General features: G+C 45.8%; 1 protein-coding gene across 2 annotated transcripts in view; it reads right to left on the bottom strand.

The window, feature by feature from the left end:
* Positions 1-18,327, bottom strand: part of rragd (ras-related GTP binding D) — a 36,877-nt gene that overhangs the window by 14,611 nt on the left and 3,939 nt on the right. For both annotated transcript variants that reach the window (XM_048228155.1, XM_048228156.1), the window contains exons 3-5: positions 9,880-10,079; positions 7,469-7,583; positions 2,272-2,414 (exon numbers count right to left, since the gene is read on the bottom strand). In XM_048228155.1, the coding sequence (XP_048084112.1) occupies positions 2,272-2,414; positions 7,469-7,583; positions 9,880-10,079 (458 nt within the window). The remainder of the gene's footprint in view (positions 1-2,271; positions 2,415-7,468; positions 7,584-9,879; positions 10,080-18,327) is intronic.

Genomic DNA, 18,327 nt, shown 5'->3' with positions numbered 1-18,327 from the left:
GACATCTCTATAGGATGAATGGTAACATCTCTATAGGATGAATGGTAACATGTATAGGATGACATCTCTATAGGATGAATGGTAACATCTCTATAGGATGAATGGTAACATCTATAGGATGACATCTCTATAGGATGAATGGTAACATCTCTATAGGATGAATGGTAACATCTATAGGATGAAATATCTATAGGATGAATGGTAACATCTCTATAGGATGAATGGTAACATCTATAGGATGACATCTCTACTACTCTCAATACCTACAAACTATAGCATTCAAAATCAGGCAAGTTCAGACTGTTGAGAGGTGAATTGCTCACTGTGTCTATGCAAATCATGTGTTTATTGCTTCTCCCCTACCAGGCCATCAGAGACAGAACGACAGCAGGCACCAGAAAGAACTGTCAGTTAAAAGCAAATGCTGAAAAATCCATCATGCAGAGAACATCTTCATCAAAAAGGTATATCAGAGCGAACCAAAAAACATTTGTTCTTGATTTTAATGAGTGTCTCTTTTAAGTGTCAAAAGTTTCAATTTAAATATAAATGTTTCGGTGTCAATATTATAGTTTTTAGAGTTTTTAGTTTCAATGTCAGTTTTGTCTTTCTTTTTCCTCAATCGGCAAACTTCTATGCCAGAAGTCTATAAATGTACGGCATACTGTGGGTCTTGAGAACGAGCAGGATGAAAGAGAAATGAATCAAATGAGGGGTTCATTAAAGCGTAACAGATGTAGTGCAAAACTAGAATTACACAGAATAATTAAAGCAGCGATTTAAGCTAAACCTTTTTTTTTTCTACGTGACGAGATCTGGGGGAAGGAATGGTAGATTTCCCTTGATACTTGAAGCGGAGGCACTAACTGTACTGTGGCACACAAGACAAACCATCCACTTCTAAGCTGTTTCAAATGAGTTAATGTGAACATATTTATGTAAGCACACTGAGACAGCAAATCGGGTCACAATATTCATTAGTCAAATTAGATGGAAGATGAAAAATATGACAGAATTTCATTTATTTTCAAAGTTTCCGAAAAAAATGCATACATGAAAAGATATGGAGGAAAACTTCTCTACTTCTTTCCCTCCCTCTTTCCTCCCTCTCTCTCGTGTGTGTGTGTGCATGTGTGTGTGTGTGTGTGTGTGTGTGTGTGTGTGTGTGTGTGTGTGTTTGTGTTTGTGTGTGTATCAGGCATTTCCATGTTTGGATGGATTAATAGCCAGACTGCAACTGATTCGGAGCATCTCTCTCTCTCTCTCTCTCTCCCTCTCTCTTTCCGTGTCTCTGTGCTTTCCTGGCAACAGAAGTGAGACCGCAGGGCTCATCTGCTTCTGCAGACGACTCCAAACCGACAGCTGTAGGACCCTGGGGCTCTGCCCTGGCCTCCGGCCTCCTCGCGTCCGTACCATCCCCGGCCCCAGCCTGCCTCCCACACCACGGTTCAGTCTGGGACAGGGGGGGCCAGGATTCCTCTCTCCCAGGCCCCCGGAGGGCCGAACGAAGCCCAGCCTTAATACGCTCCAAAAGGAGCACCTTCCACAAGCCAGGCATAAGATGGAGGAGGAAGCCCAGCCTTAATACGCTCCAAAAGGAGCATTTTCCACAAGCCAGGCATAAGATGGAGGAAGCAGGAGATGGGGAGGGTGTCTTGAGGTTACGCACTTCAGTTGCGTAATAGGGGCAGCCGTGCCCTACTGGTTAGCATTTCGGACCTGTAACCGGAGGGTTGCCGGTTCGAACCCCGACCAGTAGGCACGGCTGAAGTGCCCTTGAGCAAGGCACCTAACCCCTCACTGCTTCCCGAGCGCCGCTGTTTATGCGCCGGGATTTATGTGTGCTTCACCTCACTGTGTGTGTTTCACTAATTCACGGATTGGGATAAATGCAGAGACCAAATTTCCCTCATGGGATCAAAAGAGTATATATACTTATACTAATTTCCATCTCTTTTTATTCCGATAGAGCTGGGCCACTGTATGACTCATGGAACTGCAGTGAAGTAGATTGAATAGGCTGTCTGTCTGTTTGTCTGTCTGTCTGTCTGTCTGTCTGTCTGAATGTCTGCCTGTCTGTCTGTCTGTCTGTCTGACTGGCTGACTGTCTGTCTGTCTGTCTGTCTGTCTGTCTGACTGACTGTCTGGCTGCTGTGTGTTTCATGAATCTTATTGGTGGGGAAACAGGAGAACCAAATGACCATTGATTTCCATCAGACGACATAAGAGGGTCACTGCAAAGAGGGTTGGGTTATTTCAGTGCAAACGTACCCGTAGATGCAGGAGATGTCGATGACCACGTCAATCATGTCACAGCACAGCTCGTACGTCTGCATGTCCACCGGACTGCTGTCCGTGGCAATGTAGATCTTACTGACCACATCAAACAGGAAGGCCTTCTCAATGCCTGAGTTCTGAGGACACACACACACACACACACACACATACACACACCGGAGACAAAAACTTACTGAAGCAGCATGAGCATAACATAATAGACCAATTACTGTAAATTCAAGTGCTGAGGAACGGCATTGAACTTAGTGTCTCCCAACTTTTTGTCTCCCAGCCCGAACAGAAATGACAGAAGCTAAAAGCTTTTACTGAGATTCCCGAGATGATTGCAGTTATACTTATTACTCGACAATAAAATAAAATGATAATAACATAATGCAGTACATTAATTCTATAATTGTTAATCAGGCAATAAATAAATACATCCCATCACCCTGAAGGGTACTTACAGTAAAAACATAATTATGCTGACAGGAGTTGAGTTCCGCATAATAAAATGCGTTTTAGTTCCAATGCTGTTATTGAGCGCAGATACATGTTATTCAGTGTAATGGCATTTTGTGCTTCTAATCAATCACTGTATTCATCTATTGATGTTTACGGCTGGCGGAAGACATGCAGCTGCTCTGAAATAACTGTGGAAAGATGTGTGCAGTGATTCAATCAATTATTACAGCGAGTCTGGAGAAAACAACACCATACTACATTCGCTCAAACTCACAGCTCTCATCTAAAGCAAACATTGCAACAAACATAGTTGATTGTTGTACCCGCTGATAAGCCATTTCTACACTTTCTGATTTACTATTTTTTTTATAATAGTCTTCGTCCTGTTGCATATGTCTGCCATATTGTGCAGTACATGTGATGTATGTGTTGTTTAGTGTTGTTGTTATTGTTGTTGTTGTGTGGGCTGACTTGCTGATGCCTCTTGGCCAGATCATCATTGAAAATTAACTGGTTCTCAAATTATTTAACCGTTAAAATAAAGGTCAAATGGTCACTCCATATCACTTCTCCAAAGATCATGCATTATAGAGACTTGGAAAAACAGATTGTGACAGATTGGTTTGTCTTCAAATAGTTTTGTAGTTATTTGCATTCTACTGCCATCATCTGGCTAAAGTCAAACTTATTTATGATCAGATTTGGACATTTTGGTTGGACAACTAATCCTGAGCAAGATTACAAACTCCATCCCAGCCTTAAGCAGAACTACAAGGATAGAAGGATTTACGTGTAAGAGTGCATGTGTGTGTGTGTGTGTGTGTGTGTGTGTGTGTGAGAGAGATAGTGTGTGTGTGTGTTTGCGTTCAACTGTGTGATACATGTACAGTGCAAATGGAAAGTTCTCAGACTCATCTGAAAATGGATTCAATTCATTTTTTCTCATCAATCTACACTCAATGCTCAATGCAGTGAAAGGGTCTGAAAACTTTCCGGTTGCACAGTATAATTAAAGTTATATCCATAGGACTGTTTCTAGGGATACCGTTCAGGCATTTATGACAGGGAATTATGAAAGCCCTACTTCTCTGGCTATTTATGTTTGCAGTTATAAAATGCACTGAACATTGATTTAAAATTAGCTTCATTTCTTGGTGAACTGTGAGAAACACCTAGACTTTTAAGACATACAAGGACACATTTCCTTGCTACAGCGAAGCCTATTTCCTATTACATCGCATAGCGCAAGATTCAACGACAATGTAGACTCGACTTGTGACAGTTGCAAATACACCGTATGTTATACCCGGGATCCATAAAGGCCCTCCTTCACAGTACAAAACGCGTTACCAATAACCTGAACAAAGAGCCAAAATGGGAGAAAGAAACCACCAACTTAACAACCACCATGTGCAGTTCACTGGGGTCAAGGCAGACATCCACCTTCATTGGCATTCCATTGAATTAACCCTTAAAGGTGTAGGTTTTTGAACATTCTAAGTTCCGTAACAATTGAAGGTTCTAAAATTCTATGTTGAATTCAATGAACCCAGATATTCTTTAGAATGTTAATTTCCCAACATTCCCGTCACCGACAGTGACGGTACTCCTTTAAGGGTTAAGCCCACGACACCTCAGGGCTCAACAGTGGTGTCTGGCATCCTTGACCCCCCCTCCACACTCACGATGGGTTGAGACCCGCTACAAACTGAGATAAGTACAGTACCTCTCCAGAAACACAGTGACAAGATTTGACATATCTCTGGGTCAATTCAGATCATAACAGCCATGACCATACTACGTAGTTGATGCTGTCATTGTAATTGCTTTCTTTGAACTCGATCACCATCTCCCTTTCTGTCTCATCAGCTGTACTGCATATTGAGTACCGTGCTGTAATTTGTGGTTTGCATGTTCAATGTAAACTGTGACTGGAAGTGTAACACTACAAGTCTTTTCTAATAAAAAAATGTTGAGCACGAAAAATAACACCCATAACCAGGCTTGGAATTTCACCATTCTGGGGGCAAGGCCACTTGGCCTTCAGTTGGGCATATTTGGTGGGGGGCACAAAGGCCACATGTCAGGGCACCAAGGCCAAAGTTAACTATACAGTAGTAGGCTATAGAAATGATCAAAGTTTAGCCTATTCACTGCAGTAGACCTGCATCACTGTATGAAACATTACAAAAACATGAAATGAAAACATAACATATTACATAGAACTGTAAATCATCTGACTATCTAGGCTATATATAACATTTATTTTATATTTGGCCTGTTATGAAATCATGTATTGAACAATTTAATCACAGCTCAGCTTTAAGAAACTCAAATAGCCTAGATGCATGCTTAGCATTTTGTGATCATTAAGGCTACTTTCACAAATTCTTAGTCAGCTGTACTCTGATTTACCAATATCTAGGCTGATATTTGTAACATTTATTTTGTATTTGGCCCGTTATGAAATCATGTGGAACAATTTAAACACATTGTAAAACTTAAAGCCCAAATTTGGAGACATCCATGTATGTCGAACTTTACTGCAAATTCAAAACTGGATTACTCTGGAACGGCTAACTGTACAGGGGACTTTACACCTTTGTGTTGGTAAGGTCTCCTGTTTATTCTGATATATGGTTTGTCATGTGTTAAAAAGAAGGGTTCGTGAAAGTATTCCACCGAGATGAATGGGTAGGGAGATCATGGGACGCAAAACCTTCAGTAGAATGTATGATTAAATTTAATTATATTATTTACTTTTTCTGTGAACCGTTCAACACAGCAATTATCGGCTAACAAAGCTGAGAAAAGCTCTTTCATGTGATACTTGTGATGTCTGTGTGATGAATAGGCTACGCATGAAAGTAGTTCAACTGAGAATGGGTGAATTTGGACGCAATTTCTTTCTTTGCTGTCACTTTCTCCACTGCGTAAAAGACTAAATAAATTTATGCTGTGAATGCTAAGATTATTTTGACAGGCCACAGGCTAAACAAAATTGCTATTAGTAGGTTTAAAGCAGAATATTGAAAGAAGGGGGCACCAAGGCCACCGTGGCCTGTAAACCTCTGATTTTTCAAAGGGGCCTCACGGACCAAGCGCAAGGGGCTACGACGGCCATGGCCGTCGTGGCCGCCGTGAAATTCCTACCCTGCCCATAACCACTGGCTCGCCTTTTCAGTAGCCTCAGATAACACTTATACAGCTCTTGTCAGTGACAACCCTGGGTCAAACTAGTCAAACAACCAGACAGAACATGCTGTAAAGAGCCATGACCCCATACATCGCCTGCAGGCTCCATCTTCACCAACCCACTGACTGAGGTTCTGTGGACTAGGAAGTGCATACAGTAAGTGGCTCCTACCAAGGCTTTGAACCAGATTTTTTTTGCCAATTGGTTCGTTCTGAACAGAAACAGTATTTTAACGTTTCTGGTTTTGCTTCCTACCCTAAAAAATTGACGTTCCCGAACCGGTTAGAACAAAAAAATATTGTTCCTGAACCGGTTAATAACATTCCATGTCAGCTGTCGGACAAAAATATATGTATTTTTTCAACCTAGCTATTAATAGTCACAATATTGTCTTTTAGACTCTATCCTACAGCAAACATAATAAAACACTAGGCCTCTGCTTTATACAAGCTGCACCAGTGTCTTCCTATAGCCTTTAGCCTGAATAATTTCCTGTCAAACAAAATTGCTGTCACATATAGAGTATATTTTTGGTGGGTACTGTAATATCAGATTCTTGGATGCCTTCCCATTGTCTAAATAGCAAAATGAGGACTATTACGTTTTTCCAAATAAATTAAAGCTGTAGCCTTAACGTTAATGCTATTTTTTTTCCAACAATGTTCGTCACGGCCTAGTAAAAAGAGAAAACAGGTGAAATGAAATCATTGAGATTTGGAGACTTCATAGGCCTTTTGATTGCCTGCTAGGGTCAAGCTCTTTCTGTCTGCACTCTCCATGCATTCACTGAATGACAGGAGGTGACCCTCACCATTTCATTGAAGACACAAACCTTCCCAGGAACAAAAAAAGCCACTATTTTAAAAAATTGTTTCTGTTTCGGAACATAAAAAAATCATAAAGTTTCTGGTTTCGTTTTTGTTCCTAGCAAAATGGCAAAAGTTTCTGGTTTTCGTTTTCGTTCCATGAACTGGTTCAAAGCCTTGGCTCCTACAGTGAATTAAATGTTATTAGCCTCTGTGGCCCATTCGTCTCCAGCTGATCTTCCTCTTCTCAACATCATACCAGTTCATCCACTGCTCTTGTTTTGCTTAAGACAACGCTGTTGTTTGGCTAACTTGGCAAACTCCCTCTTGTTGTTTGTGAATAAAGCCAGTTACCATCTGTCTCTTCTCCTGTGCTTTAAACAATGTTCTCAAAAGAAAACTTGCATTTCTTATACATTAATAAAGCTGGTGATATAACGGTTTCAGTCCCTATTAATGTCTGCCTTTATGAAATGAAAACTAGAATATGGTTGGAATCAGTTTTTGCACTTAAAGATGGTTATAATGACCCACTAAAAATAACATTAAAAAGTGTGTAATCGGCAGCAGACTGAGACATGTTTTCCTTTCCTTCATGCAGTTGGTGACTTAAAGATTTCTGCCTGACTGTTCCTTGGCTGTGAGTGCAGGGAGAGTAGACTGGGTTTGATGTCGGGAGCCTCGGTAAGAAAAACTCAGCAAAAATGAGTGGCAGGGGACTTACAGAAATGAAGATATTCAGGAGGTTCTCAAGGGTGGGAAGCTGGGGAATGAGCTTTTGCACCACTTTACTGAAGGCCTCGAAGATCGAGTGGTCATAGATGCTGGTCAGATAAAAGCTAAGGTGACAGACAAGAAAAAGAGGAGGAGGAAGAAGAAGAAGAAGAGGAAGAAAAAGAGGAGGAGGAAGAAGAGGAAGAAAAAGAGAAGTATTAAACAGTCGTTTTCATGATCACATACATTAGAGGACCTGTTTTAATTAGTGCAATTATTGTTCATGATCACATACATTAGAGGAGCTGTTTTAATTAGTGCAATTATTGTTGCAAAAATTATTGCGCAACCTTTACAAAGATCAGAAATCATGGAATGGTTGAAAAGCAGTTAGGCAAATAATTTTCCTATCATCCTGTTCATTCCTTCAGAGCACTCTCTGCAGGCAATGAGGGCTGGCATTAAGCACGGTGAATGAGCAGGTACTGTTTGACATGTCAGACACTTCAACCACTCACTAAAATGGAGTCCCACGATCAACAGGATTTCTTGGAACGGTTGCCAGGTAAATTTACCGGACTCGGTAACACTTTATTTTAATCTGTCGCTGTTACAGTGTAACTACCTGATTAGGTACAGTGGGACAACCTGTGTAACAACATATACTATCAGGTACTATCATTGTACTTGCATTATGTATTTGTGGGTACCTACATATAGTTGTTACATTGTAATACTGAGTGCTTTTACAAAACTTTGCCAATTTGCCAAAATTTTCATCAGAGGCAAAGAGCTGACCTGAGACCTGCTGGATGGGGTAAATCTGGTCATGATAGATTTGATATACAAACCATTCTTAGCTCCAGTCAAGGCCTCATTGTCTTCAGTGTACATGTAACAGCTGTGCTGCTACAACCTTGTTACTCTTTGATACAGTGGAATAATATATGGAATAATAAGATATCTATTCCAGAAGAGTACTCCTAAGAGCCCAAAAGATTCTGAAGGACTTTTCTCATCCTAACAATGGATTATTCCTACCGCTGAAATCAAGAAGACGCCTATGTAGTCACAAAGCCAGAACTGAGAGACTCAGGAGAAGTTTTTATCCCCAGGCCATCCGAACTCTGAACTCACACTATACTGACTTTGCACACATTCACTCCTCAGCACTCTCAAACATTTCCCAACTCTGAAAATTCACACTATACTGAATTTGCACTCATTCACTCCTCAGCACTCATGACCCCCCCCCCACACACACACACACACCTACATGACTTTTAGCACTTTTACATCCCTCTCCTGACTTTCTCCAACTTTTGCACATCTCCATAGAACTTTTTATTTATTATTTTTGATTTCTCCTCTATCTATCTAACCATGTCCTTGATTGCCTAGCCTTTCTATCCCACTCCCCTGGCACACTATCCCATCTCCCCTGTCATCCCCCCAACACACACACCAAGACCCCTGGCAGTTGGGTTAGCCCCTTGAGCCGTGGATCTATCTGCCCAAGGTTTCTTCCTTGGTAAGGGAGTTTTTCCTTGCCCCTGTTGCTCTTGGGTGCTCCTTGTTGGTGCCCCCCGCCCAATCCCAATCCTCCCCCACCTTTTTTATGCAGCCCTTGCCACTTAATCTACTAAACCCCTCTTCTACTGCACTTTTTACTTTTTTGATACAGTGGAATAAACCCATTAAAATAAAGTGTACCAGTTAAGTACTTACATGTACAAATTATATACATCCTGTCAATGATGTTATGCATCCTGTAATTGATGTGTTGAAACGTGTCTGCTGTTACACCACACAGTACATGTGAATTAGTAGACCTGTTCCAAGACATCGAAGACACAACATACATATGTATATGTATATGTATGTCATATGTACATGTAAGTAATTAACTGGTACACTTAATACGTTTATTCCACTGTATCAAAGAGTAACAAGGTTGTAGCAGCACAGCTGTTACATGTACACTGAAGACAATGAGGCCTTGACTGGAGCTAAGAATGGTTTGTATATCAAATCTACCATGACCAGATTTACCCCATCCAGCAGGCCTCAGGTCAGCTCTTTGCCTCTGATGAAAATGTTGGCAAATTGGCAAAGTTTTGTAAAAGCACTCAGTATTACAATGTAACAACTATATGTAGGTACCCACAAATACATAATGCAAGTACAATGAGAGTACCTGATAGTATATGTTGTTACACAGGTTGTACCACTGTACCTAATCAGGTAGGTAGACTGTAACAGCGACACATTAAAATAAAGTGTTACCATGGACTCTTTTCAGACTGGGAACATTTGGACAATTACTGCAATTACAGAGACAATTGTAGCACACTTGCCAAATTCAATACAAGTTATGTCTCACACACAGCGGCCATTCACAGCTCAAGCCGTCAAAAGCACCTGAGGTGTATTCGTTCCAGCCCTGCGTCTGCCAGGTCGTCATTGGCTCGTTTGTGGATGTCCCTCTGCTTCTCTATCTTGTGGTCATCCGAAAGCCCGTCCACTTTATGGATAAAGACTTCAAAGTTGATATCAGGGTTGACCTTGTAGGCTCTGGTCACAGTCAAGTGAAGCCTGCTCAACGCTTCAATGTAATCATCCTGAAAGAGAAGATGAGATGGGATCTAAAGCACATCTATATCATAGAAAAGCCTATCATGGCTGCATAGACACGGGGAAAGATACTGTAATTGGATGATTATGCAGCTCTCCATTGTAAGAACTCCACTGGGCATTTGGGGGGACGACAAAGACATGTAGAGGAAATGTCCCTTACACTCGTCTGTTTCTATTGTGGTGTAGGAACCAAAGATTCTAGAGCGCTACGCTCCTCTTTTGTAGGAACCAAAGATTCTAGAATGGAGCTCTGTTCTAGAATATTTGGTAGGAACTACTAGACCAGGGGTGGGCAAACTTTTTGGCTAAAGGGCCACATTGGGTTTTGAAAATTGGCCGGCGGGCCGCACAACAACCACCCCCACCCCCCCACACCAACGCCACACGCATAAAAAAATACATTTTTTATAGCCTAATTTAGTATGAAAAGTATTTGTTTTAAAATATGAATTGCTTAAAAATACTGCTAATTTTATGCTGTTTAACAAATGTATAAATTGTGCACTGTCGCTTTAAGACAGTCGCTTTAATTCACGTTTATTTCTCAATGATCTTCTGCCTGCTCCGCTATGGTTAGTGCTGTACCTACGGCTGGGCCCTCTCACAGTTTTTAAATGGTCAGTAGTGGGAACTACTGTTGCCTTCATGATTTCCTTTTAAAACTTTCTTATAAGAAGGAGATATCAATTATCAACAATCACAAGCCAGCTGGAACCTGCGGCTCTCTCCCTCTCGTGAGTGCAGACGCGTTCCCAATTAAATGGACAGCATAATGTTCACGTTAGATCTGCTGCAAAGGAGATAACTAAGAGTTAACTTAGTTTAACATGATGTTATCTCTATTTAACATCATGTTTTGACATTGACATTGTAAACGTTATCTAAGGAGAGTGAAAAGCAGTTTGCAGTAAAGCTAACCAACGTCGTCTCTATCGCAGGAAAAAAATAGCGAGCAGCCTGATAACTAAATGAAATGCTCGGCGGGCCGGATTCGGCCCGCGGGCCGCAGTTTGCCCACCCCTGTACTAGACATACACACTTGAACAAAACACATTTTCCTGTGGCAGTACCAACATTAGACCACAAAACCAGAGTACGTCAAGATAATGTTGGTTTTCCCCAAAGTTGAATCAAGAGATGAATTTGTTATAAAACAAATGCAAACACAATGGGATAATGCTCCCTGCAAGTTCCTGCAGTGGAGCATTACCCATTAGATTACTGTGTCCATAAGGTTCAGTTCATGTTTATGTTTATGTTTATGTTTCTTAGCAGACGCTTTCCCAAAAAGACTTGCGATGACATCAATAAACATTACATTAACATTAACAGTTTAAATTAACGTGATAAAGCCTAATTAAAAAATAAATAAATCATGAGTTCATGTTCCAAATTTGCTTCATGTGAAGTGAGAAGAAAGCTTGTTTGGCCAAGTATCCAGCCAGGGTAGTGCTTTGCTGGGATCATACGCATCATGAGCAGACAGGAGTCAAGCTGAATCAGTGCATACACACACCCCATCCTATTCTATGCCTTCCTATCCAAGGAAGGCAGTGGGTTGGTAGGGATACTGCTGTACCAATACTCAAGTCCTGCAAGTCCTTCTAATTAGCTCAGAAAAGAACTCAAACAGACTAACACCCCTTCCAGTGCTTCTAAACCGAAAAAAAAAAAAGAAAACTCAATCTTGCCGTTATATTTTATTAGAATCTCAAGTTTGAGCCCTGTGCAAAGAGACATTCACAGGGTTGTGTTAGCACCTTCAAATAATTTCTACATGTTGACCTATTTTTAACAGATACTGAGAAAAGTATTCATGCATTTATTTATTTCCGTCAGGACTACTGTAATGGACTGCAATGGAATAATATTAAGCAGGCTGAGAGCCAGTATAATATTTAAAAGGGCACCAATTACCCCTTGTGGGCATATATGACTATTCAGAGACATGGAGAGAAGAATACAAATAAATACATTCTGTGTGGTAGTTTCAAATGTATCGTCTGATCATTTGGATTCTTAGAGAACATAGCGATTTTTCCCCATGTAGACAAACTGTCTTGTACATCGCATTCCAAATCTTCTGACCAAAGTGCAACTACTCCGAGAGCTCTGATGATCGGAGAATAAGGAATGTTTAGATGAGGCAGAGCTGGAGATGCAGTCAGATAATAAGAGTAGTTTTGAGTAAGAACGAAATGAGCATTTGCAATTAAATAGCATACACTGTGGCATAGCCTTGAGGGCATTCTCACTGAGTTAAAGTAAATTGCTACTTTAGCCCACTGACAAGGCTCAAAATATAATTACACGTCTATACTACAGATTGTCCCTCCAGATAAAACATAAAGTATTTTTACCTTTGTAAGTCTAAAGAAAAGTTATTAAAGAGGACTGCCAGTGCATCAGTGCACTTTATTCTTCTTACGGTCACATACATCTGTCAGACACCAAACAGGACGAGGACCACAAAAGCGTCACGTTCAAAAGTTTATTTAAGGGTTGGGGGTTAGGGGGTTTCAGGGGTTCCGGGGGGGGTACAGGAGTTCCAAGAGTCTGCGTGTGTGTGTTCCCCCAGTAGCCGAACAGCGATGGCAGGAGCTGGATGATCCGGGAAGTCCGGGGCTGGAGAACACAGAAGTAGTCGAGCGGGTCCGGGATCACAGGCAAAGAGTCAGAGGCGTTTTCCAAAACAGGCAGGTAACTGGTGCTGGTTGCAGACGATCTGACAAGTGTGGACTGAAAAGCAAGGCTTTATATACAGGGCATGATGAGTGGTGAATGCAGCGCAGCTGGTAGGTAAACGAGGGTGAGGCAGAGCAGAGCAGGAACAGGTGGAGGTCATCAGACTTCAATCAGCGCGTGTTACCAGGCAGAGAGAGAGTTCATGACAGAACCCCCTAAGGGACGGCCCCAGAAGTCCCAAAGAGTGACACCCACGCCGGGAGGGCGGAGGGGAGCGGTGGTGGGGGCTAGAATTCCTCCGGCGGTCCGAAAGGAACATCCTCATCCTCGGAGGGAGCTGGAGGGTCGTGGACAGAAGACGGGACAGGTACCGAGACAGGGTCAGGGTCAGGCACAGGACAGGAAGCCGGGCGGGCAGGACGGTTAGGGGACCCTCTGGGGCGGCCCCTACGGATTGCAGGTTGATCAGGATGCAGACGGTGGAAGTCGGGCGATGAGTGTCCGGGTCCACAATCCGACTGGCTGGCACCCAGGTTCTCTCCCTCAGGTCCATAGCCCTCCCAGTCCATCGAGATACTGAGGCCCCACCTCCTGGACTGGACCCGAAGCAGGCGTCGAACGGGTGTACACCAGCCCACCGCCAACGAGGGCGAGGAGGAGGAGGAGGAGGAAGCGCACGGGACCAGCGGGCTTTCATGCGCCGGGCTTGACTTTCAAACATGGAAAGTAGGGTGCACCCTCATGGAGGTTGGCAACTGGAGCCGGACTGCGGTTGGGCTGATGACCCTCTGGATAGGGGAACGGGCCGAGGAATCGAGGTGCCAGTTTACGCGATTCCACCCGCAGTGGGAGATCCTTGGCTGACAGCCACACCTTCTGGCCAACACGGTAGGCGGGTGCCGGGCGATCTTCGGGCGGTTAGCCCCAGTGGCATAGCTGACAGCTGACTTGAGTAAGCGCGGGCACGAGCTTGTGACCAGGGGACGACGGCAACGGGCGGGCATAGGCGAGGGCAGACGGGCAGGACACATCTCCTTCCTGGCTGGGGAACAGGGGGGGCTGGTAGCCATACACACACTGGAAAGGTGACATACCAGTGGCAGAGCAGGTGAGGGAGTTGTGAGCATACTCTATCTACATCAGTTGTTGTGCCCAAGCCTGGGGTTTGCGAGAAACCATGCACCGCAGCGCCTTCTCCAGCTCCTGGTTTGCCCGCTCGGATTGACCATTGGACTGGGGGTGGAACCCAGAGGTGAGACTCACTGTGGCCCCTAGAAGACGGCAGAACTCCTTCCAGAATGTAGAGGTGAATTGCGGACCTCGGTCAGAGACAACATCCCTGGGCAGCCCGTGTAGACGGAAGACATGATCAAGAACAGCCTGGGCAGTCTCTCTGGCAGATGGCAGTTTAGGGAGGGGAATGAAGTGTGCCATCTTGCTGAACCGGTCAACCACAGTGAGAATGACCGTCATCCCACCTGATGGTGGGAGGCCAGTTACAAAGTCCAAGGAGACGTGGGACCAGGGTGGGTGTGGGCACAGGCAAGGGCTGGAGCAAAAACCAGCTGGGGCCGAGTGGGAGGACTTGTTCTGATTGCAGGTGGGGCAGGCACGGACCAATTCCTCGGACATCCCTTCTCAAAGAAGACCACCAGAAGCTGGGCAAGGAGATGGCAGGTGCGGGCGGAGCCCGGGTGGCAGGCAAGGCGGGAGTTGTGTCCCCACTGTATGACCCGGGACCTCAAATTCTCTGGGACGAAGAGACGACCGTCTGGGCATGCACTGGGACTGGGATGGTCACGGAGGGCCTCTTGAATTTCCTCCTCGATATCCCAGGTCAGGGCAGCTTCTGACGCAGGGATCGGGCAGAATTGATGCAGGTTCCTGGGAAGGGCGCCATCCTTATGAAACTGACGGGAGAGAGCGTCCGGCTTGGTGTTCCGAGAACCTGGGCGGTATGACAGGGTGAAGTTGAATCTGGTGAAAAACAAGGCCCAGCGGGACTGTCTGGGGTTAAGACGTTTGGCATTGCGGATGTATTCGAGGTTTTTGTGATCGGTCCAGACCAGGAACGGGCGGTGGACCCCTCCAGCCAGTGACGCCACTCCTCCAGGGCAAGCTTGACAGCCAACAGCTCACGGTTTCCAACATCATAATTGCGCTCTGCAGGTGAAAGCCGGCGAGAGAAAAATGCACAGGGGTGCAACTTGTTGTCCTCCTCTGCCCGTTGAGAGAGTATGGCCCCCGACTCCCCGTCTGAGGCATCCACCTCGACAACTTAACTGCCGGTCTGAATCCGCATCTGGAGGATGGGGCAGTGGTGAACCGGGCCTTGAGGGTATGAAAGGCTGTGTTGGCCTCTGGGGTCCAGAAAAAAGGGGTGTTTGATGCTGGTCAGAGCTGTGAGGGGAGGGGCGGCGGAGCTGTAGTTCCGATGAATCTCCGGTAGAAATTGGCAAAACCGAGGAATTGCTGCAACTTCTTCCTATTCCCCGAACTGGCCAGGAGGTAACTGCCGAGACCTGCGGGGGTCCATCTGGATATTGCCTTCAGCGGCGATGTATCCCAGGAATGACACAGTCTGAGCATGGAACTCGCATTTCTCCGCTTTGACATAAAGAGAGTTCTCCAGGAGCCGTCGAAGAACCAGCTGGACATGACGGGTGTGTTCGGACAGAGTTCTGGAGAAAATTAAGATGTCGTCCAGGTACACGAAGACGAATTTATTCAGCATGTCCCGCAGCACATCATTCATCAGCGCCTGGAATACCGCTGGGGCGTTGGTGAGGCCAAATGGCATTACCAGGTACTCATAATGGCCGGTGTGGGTGTTGAATGCAGTCTTCCACTCGTCACCCTCCCTTACTCGGACTAGGTGGTAAGCATTTCTAAGGTCCAGTTTGGTGAAAATAGTGGATCCCTGGAGCAACTCAAAAGCAGAGGTGAGTAAAGGCAGAGGGTACCTGTTCTTCACTGTGACATCATTCAGACCTCGATAATCAATGCAGGGGCGAAGAGAACCATCTTTCTTTCCCACAAAGAAGAACCCGGCACCAGCAGGAGAGGAAGACGGGCGGATGAGTCCAGCTGCCAGGGAGTCCCTGATGTAATCCTCCATAGTTTTTCTTTCAGGAGGGGATAGTGAGTAGAGGTGACCTTTGGGTGGAGCAGTCCCAGGGAGGAGATCAATGGCACAGTCGTACGGACGGTGTGGGGGGCAGAGATGTGGCTTTGGTCTTGTTGAACACCTCTCGGAGGCCATGGTAACATTCAGGGACATTAGAAATGTCGGGGCAGTGCTGGGGGTACTGAGCCGGGGCAGCAGGCAGCACGCAAACAGGTCAGGTGGCAGGCATTTCCCCACTCTTTCACAGTTCCGGAGGCCCAATCGAGGTGAGGATTGTGGAGACGGAGCCAAGGGTAGCCCAGGATTAGGGGTTGGCCTGGAGAGCTGAGCAGGTGGAAGCGGATGGTCTCTCGGTGGTTTCCTGACACCATCATTGAGATGGGGGCTGTGATGCTGGTAACTGTGCCAATTACGTGACCGTCCAGGGCCCGGGCTGGAACAGGAGTGGACAAGCGATGGCTTTCCAAGCCCAGCTGACGAGCAAGTCCTGTGTCAATAATGTTTGCTTCTGCGCCAGAGTCCACCAGGGCTGCCAGGGTGTGGGTGGAATCAGAAAGGTGAAGACAGACTTGGATGAGGGGTTTACGGCTGATGGAGGGCTGAATGTTCATTGAGCTCATCCGGATTCCTCCTACATCTGGTGAGCTCCGGCTTTTGCTGGACAGGTGGCGACTCGATGACCATCACCACCACAGTACAGGCACAAGTTGGAGGTGATGCGTCGCTGGCTCTGCAGGGGTTAGGGGAGGCGCCGCCGATCTCCATCGGTTCAGACTGGTCCGCTGGCTAGATGGTGTGGCAGGTGCGACAGAAGGGCAGTTGGGACACTCCGTGTGCTGGTGGATGGACTCTGGGCCCTCTCTCACGACGGGCGGGCCTGGATCCTGGGCGGTCGTCGCGGACAGCCAGAGCAATGGCTTCATCAAGAGTGGGGGGTTGATCATGGGAAACCAGCTCGTCCTTTATGTAGTCCGCCAGGCTGTGGAGGAAGGCATCCACCAATGCTTCCATGTTCCAGGAGCTCCGACTTGCCACAGTTCGAAAGTCAATGGAGTAATCCGCAACAGTCCTTCTGCCTTGGCGAATACTCATCAGGGTCCGAGATGCCTCGGCTGTTGTGGATTCCAAATCGAATACCTTGAGCATCTCCTCTGCGAATAGGTTGAAGGTTGCACATGCTGGGGTCTGGCGCTCGAACTCCGCCGTTCCCCAGAGTCGAGCTCGGCCCGTCAGGTGAGTGATCACGTAACCGACCCTCGCCCCTTCAGTGGCAAAAGTCCTGGGTTGCAGGGTAAACTGGACACGGCAGCTCGTCAGGAACGCCCGTACCTGGGTTGGGTCGCCGCTGAACCGCTCTGGATTGCCGATCCTGGGTTCTGGGGCTCCGGCAGCCACGGCAGCAGTGGACTGGGCAGGAGACTCGGGTGCTGGGCCGGTGAGCAGGCTGGCTGGGGCTGGGCCGGTGGGAGCAGGCAGAGGAGAAAGGTTGGTGAGAAGTTGAATGATCATTGCAAGTTGTTGCTGTTGCTGCTGGAACTGCTGACGCTGTTGGTAGCCGGCTTGAAGTAGGGAGGCAATGTCAGCAGTGTTGCGGTTTACCTCTCTCTCTGTCTCTTCCAGGCGTTGCATGGCGGTGGGTGGTTCTGGTTCGTCGGTTTCCATGCTGGTTCGACCGTGCGCTGGGTCCATGTTTGGTCAGATCGTACTGTCAGACACCAAACAGGACGAGGACCACAAAAGCGTCACGTTCAAAAGTTTATTTAAGGGTTGGGGGTTAAGGGGTTTCAGGGTTCGCGGGGGGGGGTACAGGAGTTCCAAGAGTCTGCGTGTGTGTGTTCCCCCAGTAGCCGAACAGCGATGGCAGGAGCTGGATGATCCGGGAAGTCCGGGGCTGGAGAACACAGAAGTAGTCGAGCGGGTCCGGGATCACAGGCAAAGAGTCAGAGGCGTTTTCCAAAACAGGCAGGTAACTGGTGCTGGTTGCAGACGATCTGACAAGTGTGGACTGAAAAGCAAGGCTTTATATACAGGGCATGATGAGTGGTGAATGCAGTGCAGCTGGTAGGTAAACGAGGGTGAGGCAGAGCAGAGCAGGAACAGGTGGAGGTCATCAGACTTCAATCAGCGCGTGTTACCAGGCAGAGAGAGAGCTCATGACAACATCTTGTGAGGAGAAAGTCCATAACAAGCCTAAGTGCTATTTGGTGATTTTATCATGATAAAGTGTAATTGTTATGAAAATATAGTTTATTGTTGTAACCAGTATTCTTCAGCGAGATCCACTATTCTATTTAGTGATGAATCTTCTTTCAGGTGATAAATAAAATAGAATCAAGGTTGCAGCTGTCCTACACCCTTTTGTGGATTTGTTCTAAATATACATAAGGAACAGAACAAGGGAACTGGCAAAGTGATGCAAA

The sequence above is a fragment of the Alosa alosa genome, chromosome 19 (assembly GCF_017589495.1).
Source record: "Alosa alosa isolate M-15738 ecotype Scorff River chromosome 19, AALO_Geno_1.1, whole genome shotgun sequence".
Classification (NCBI taxonomy): domain Eukaryota; kingdom Metazoa; phylum Chordata; class Actinopteri; order Clupeiformes; family Clupeidae; genus Alosa; species Alosa alosa.
This window is presented reverse-complemented; position numbering and strand designations above follow the sequence as displayed.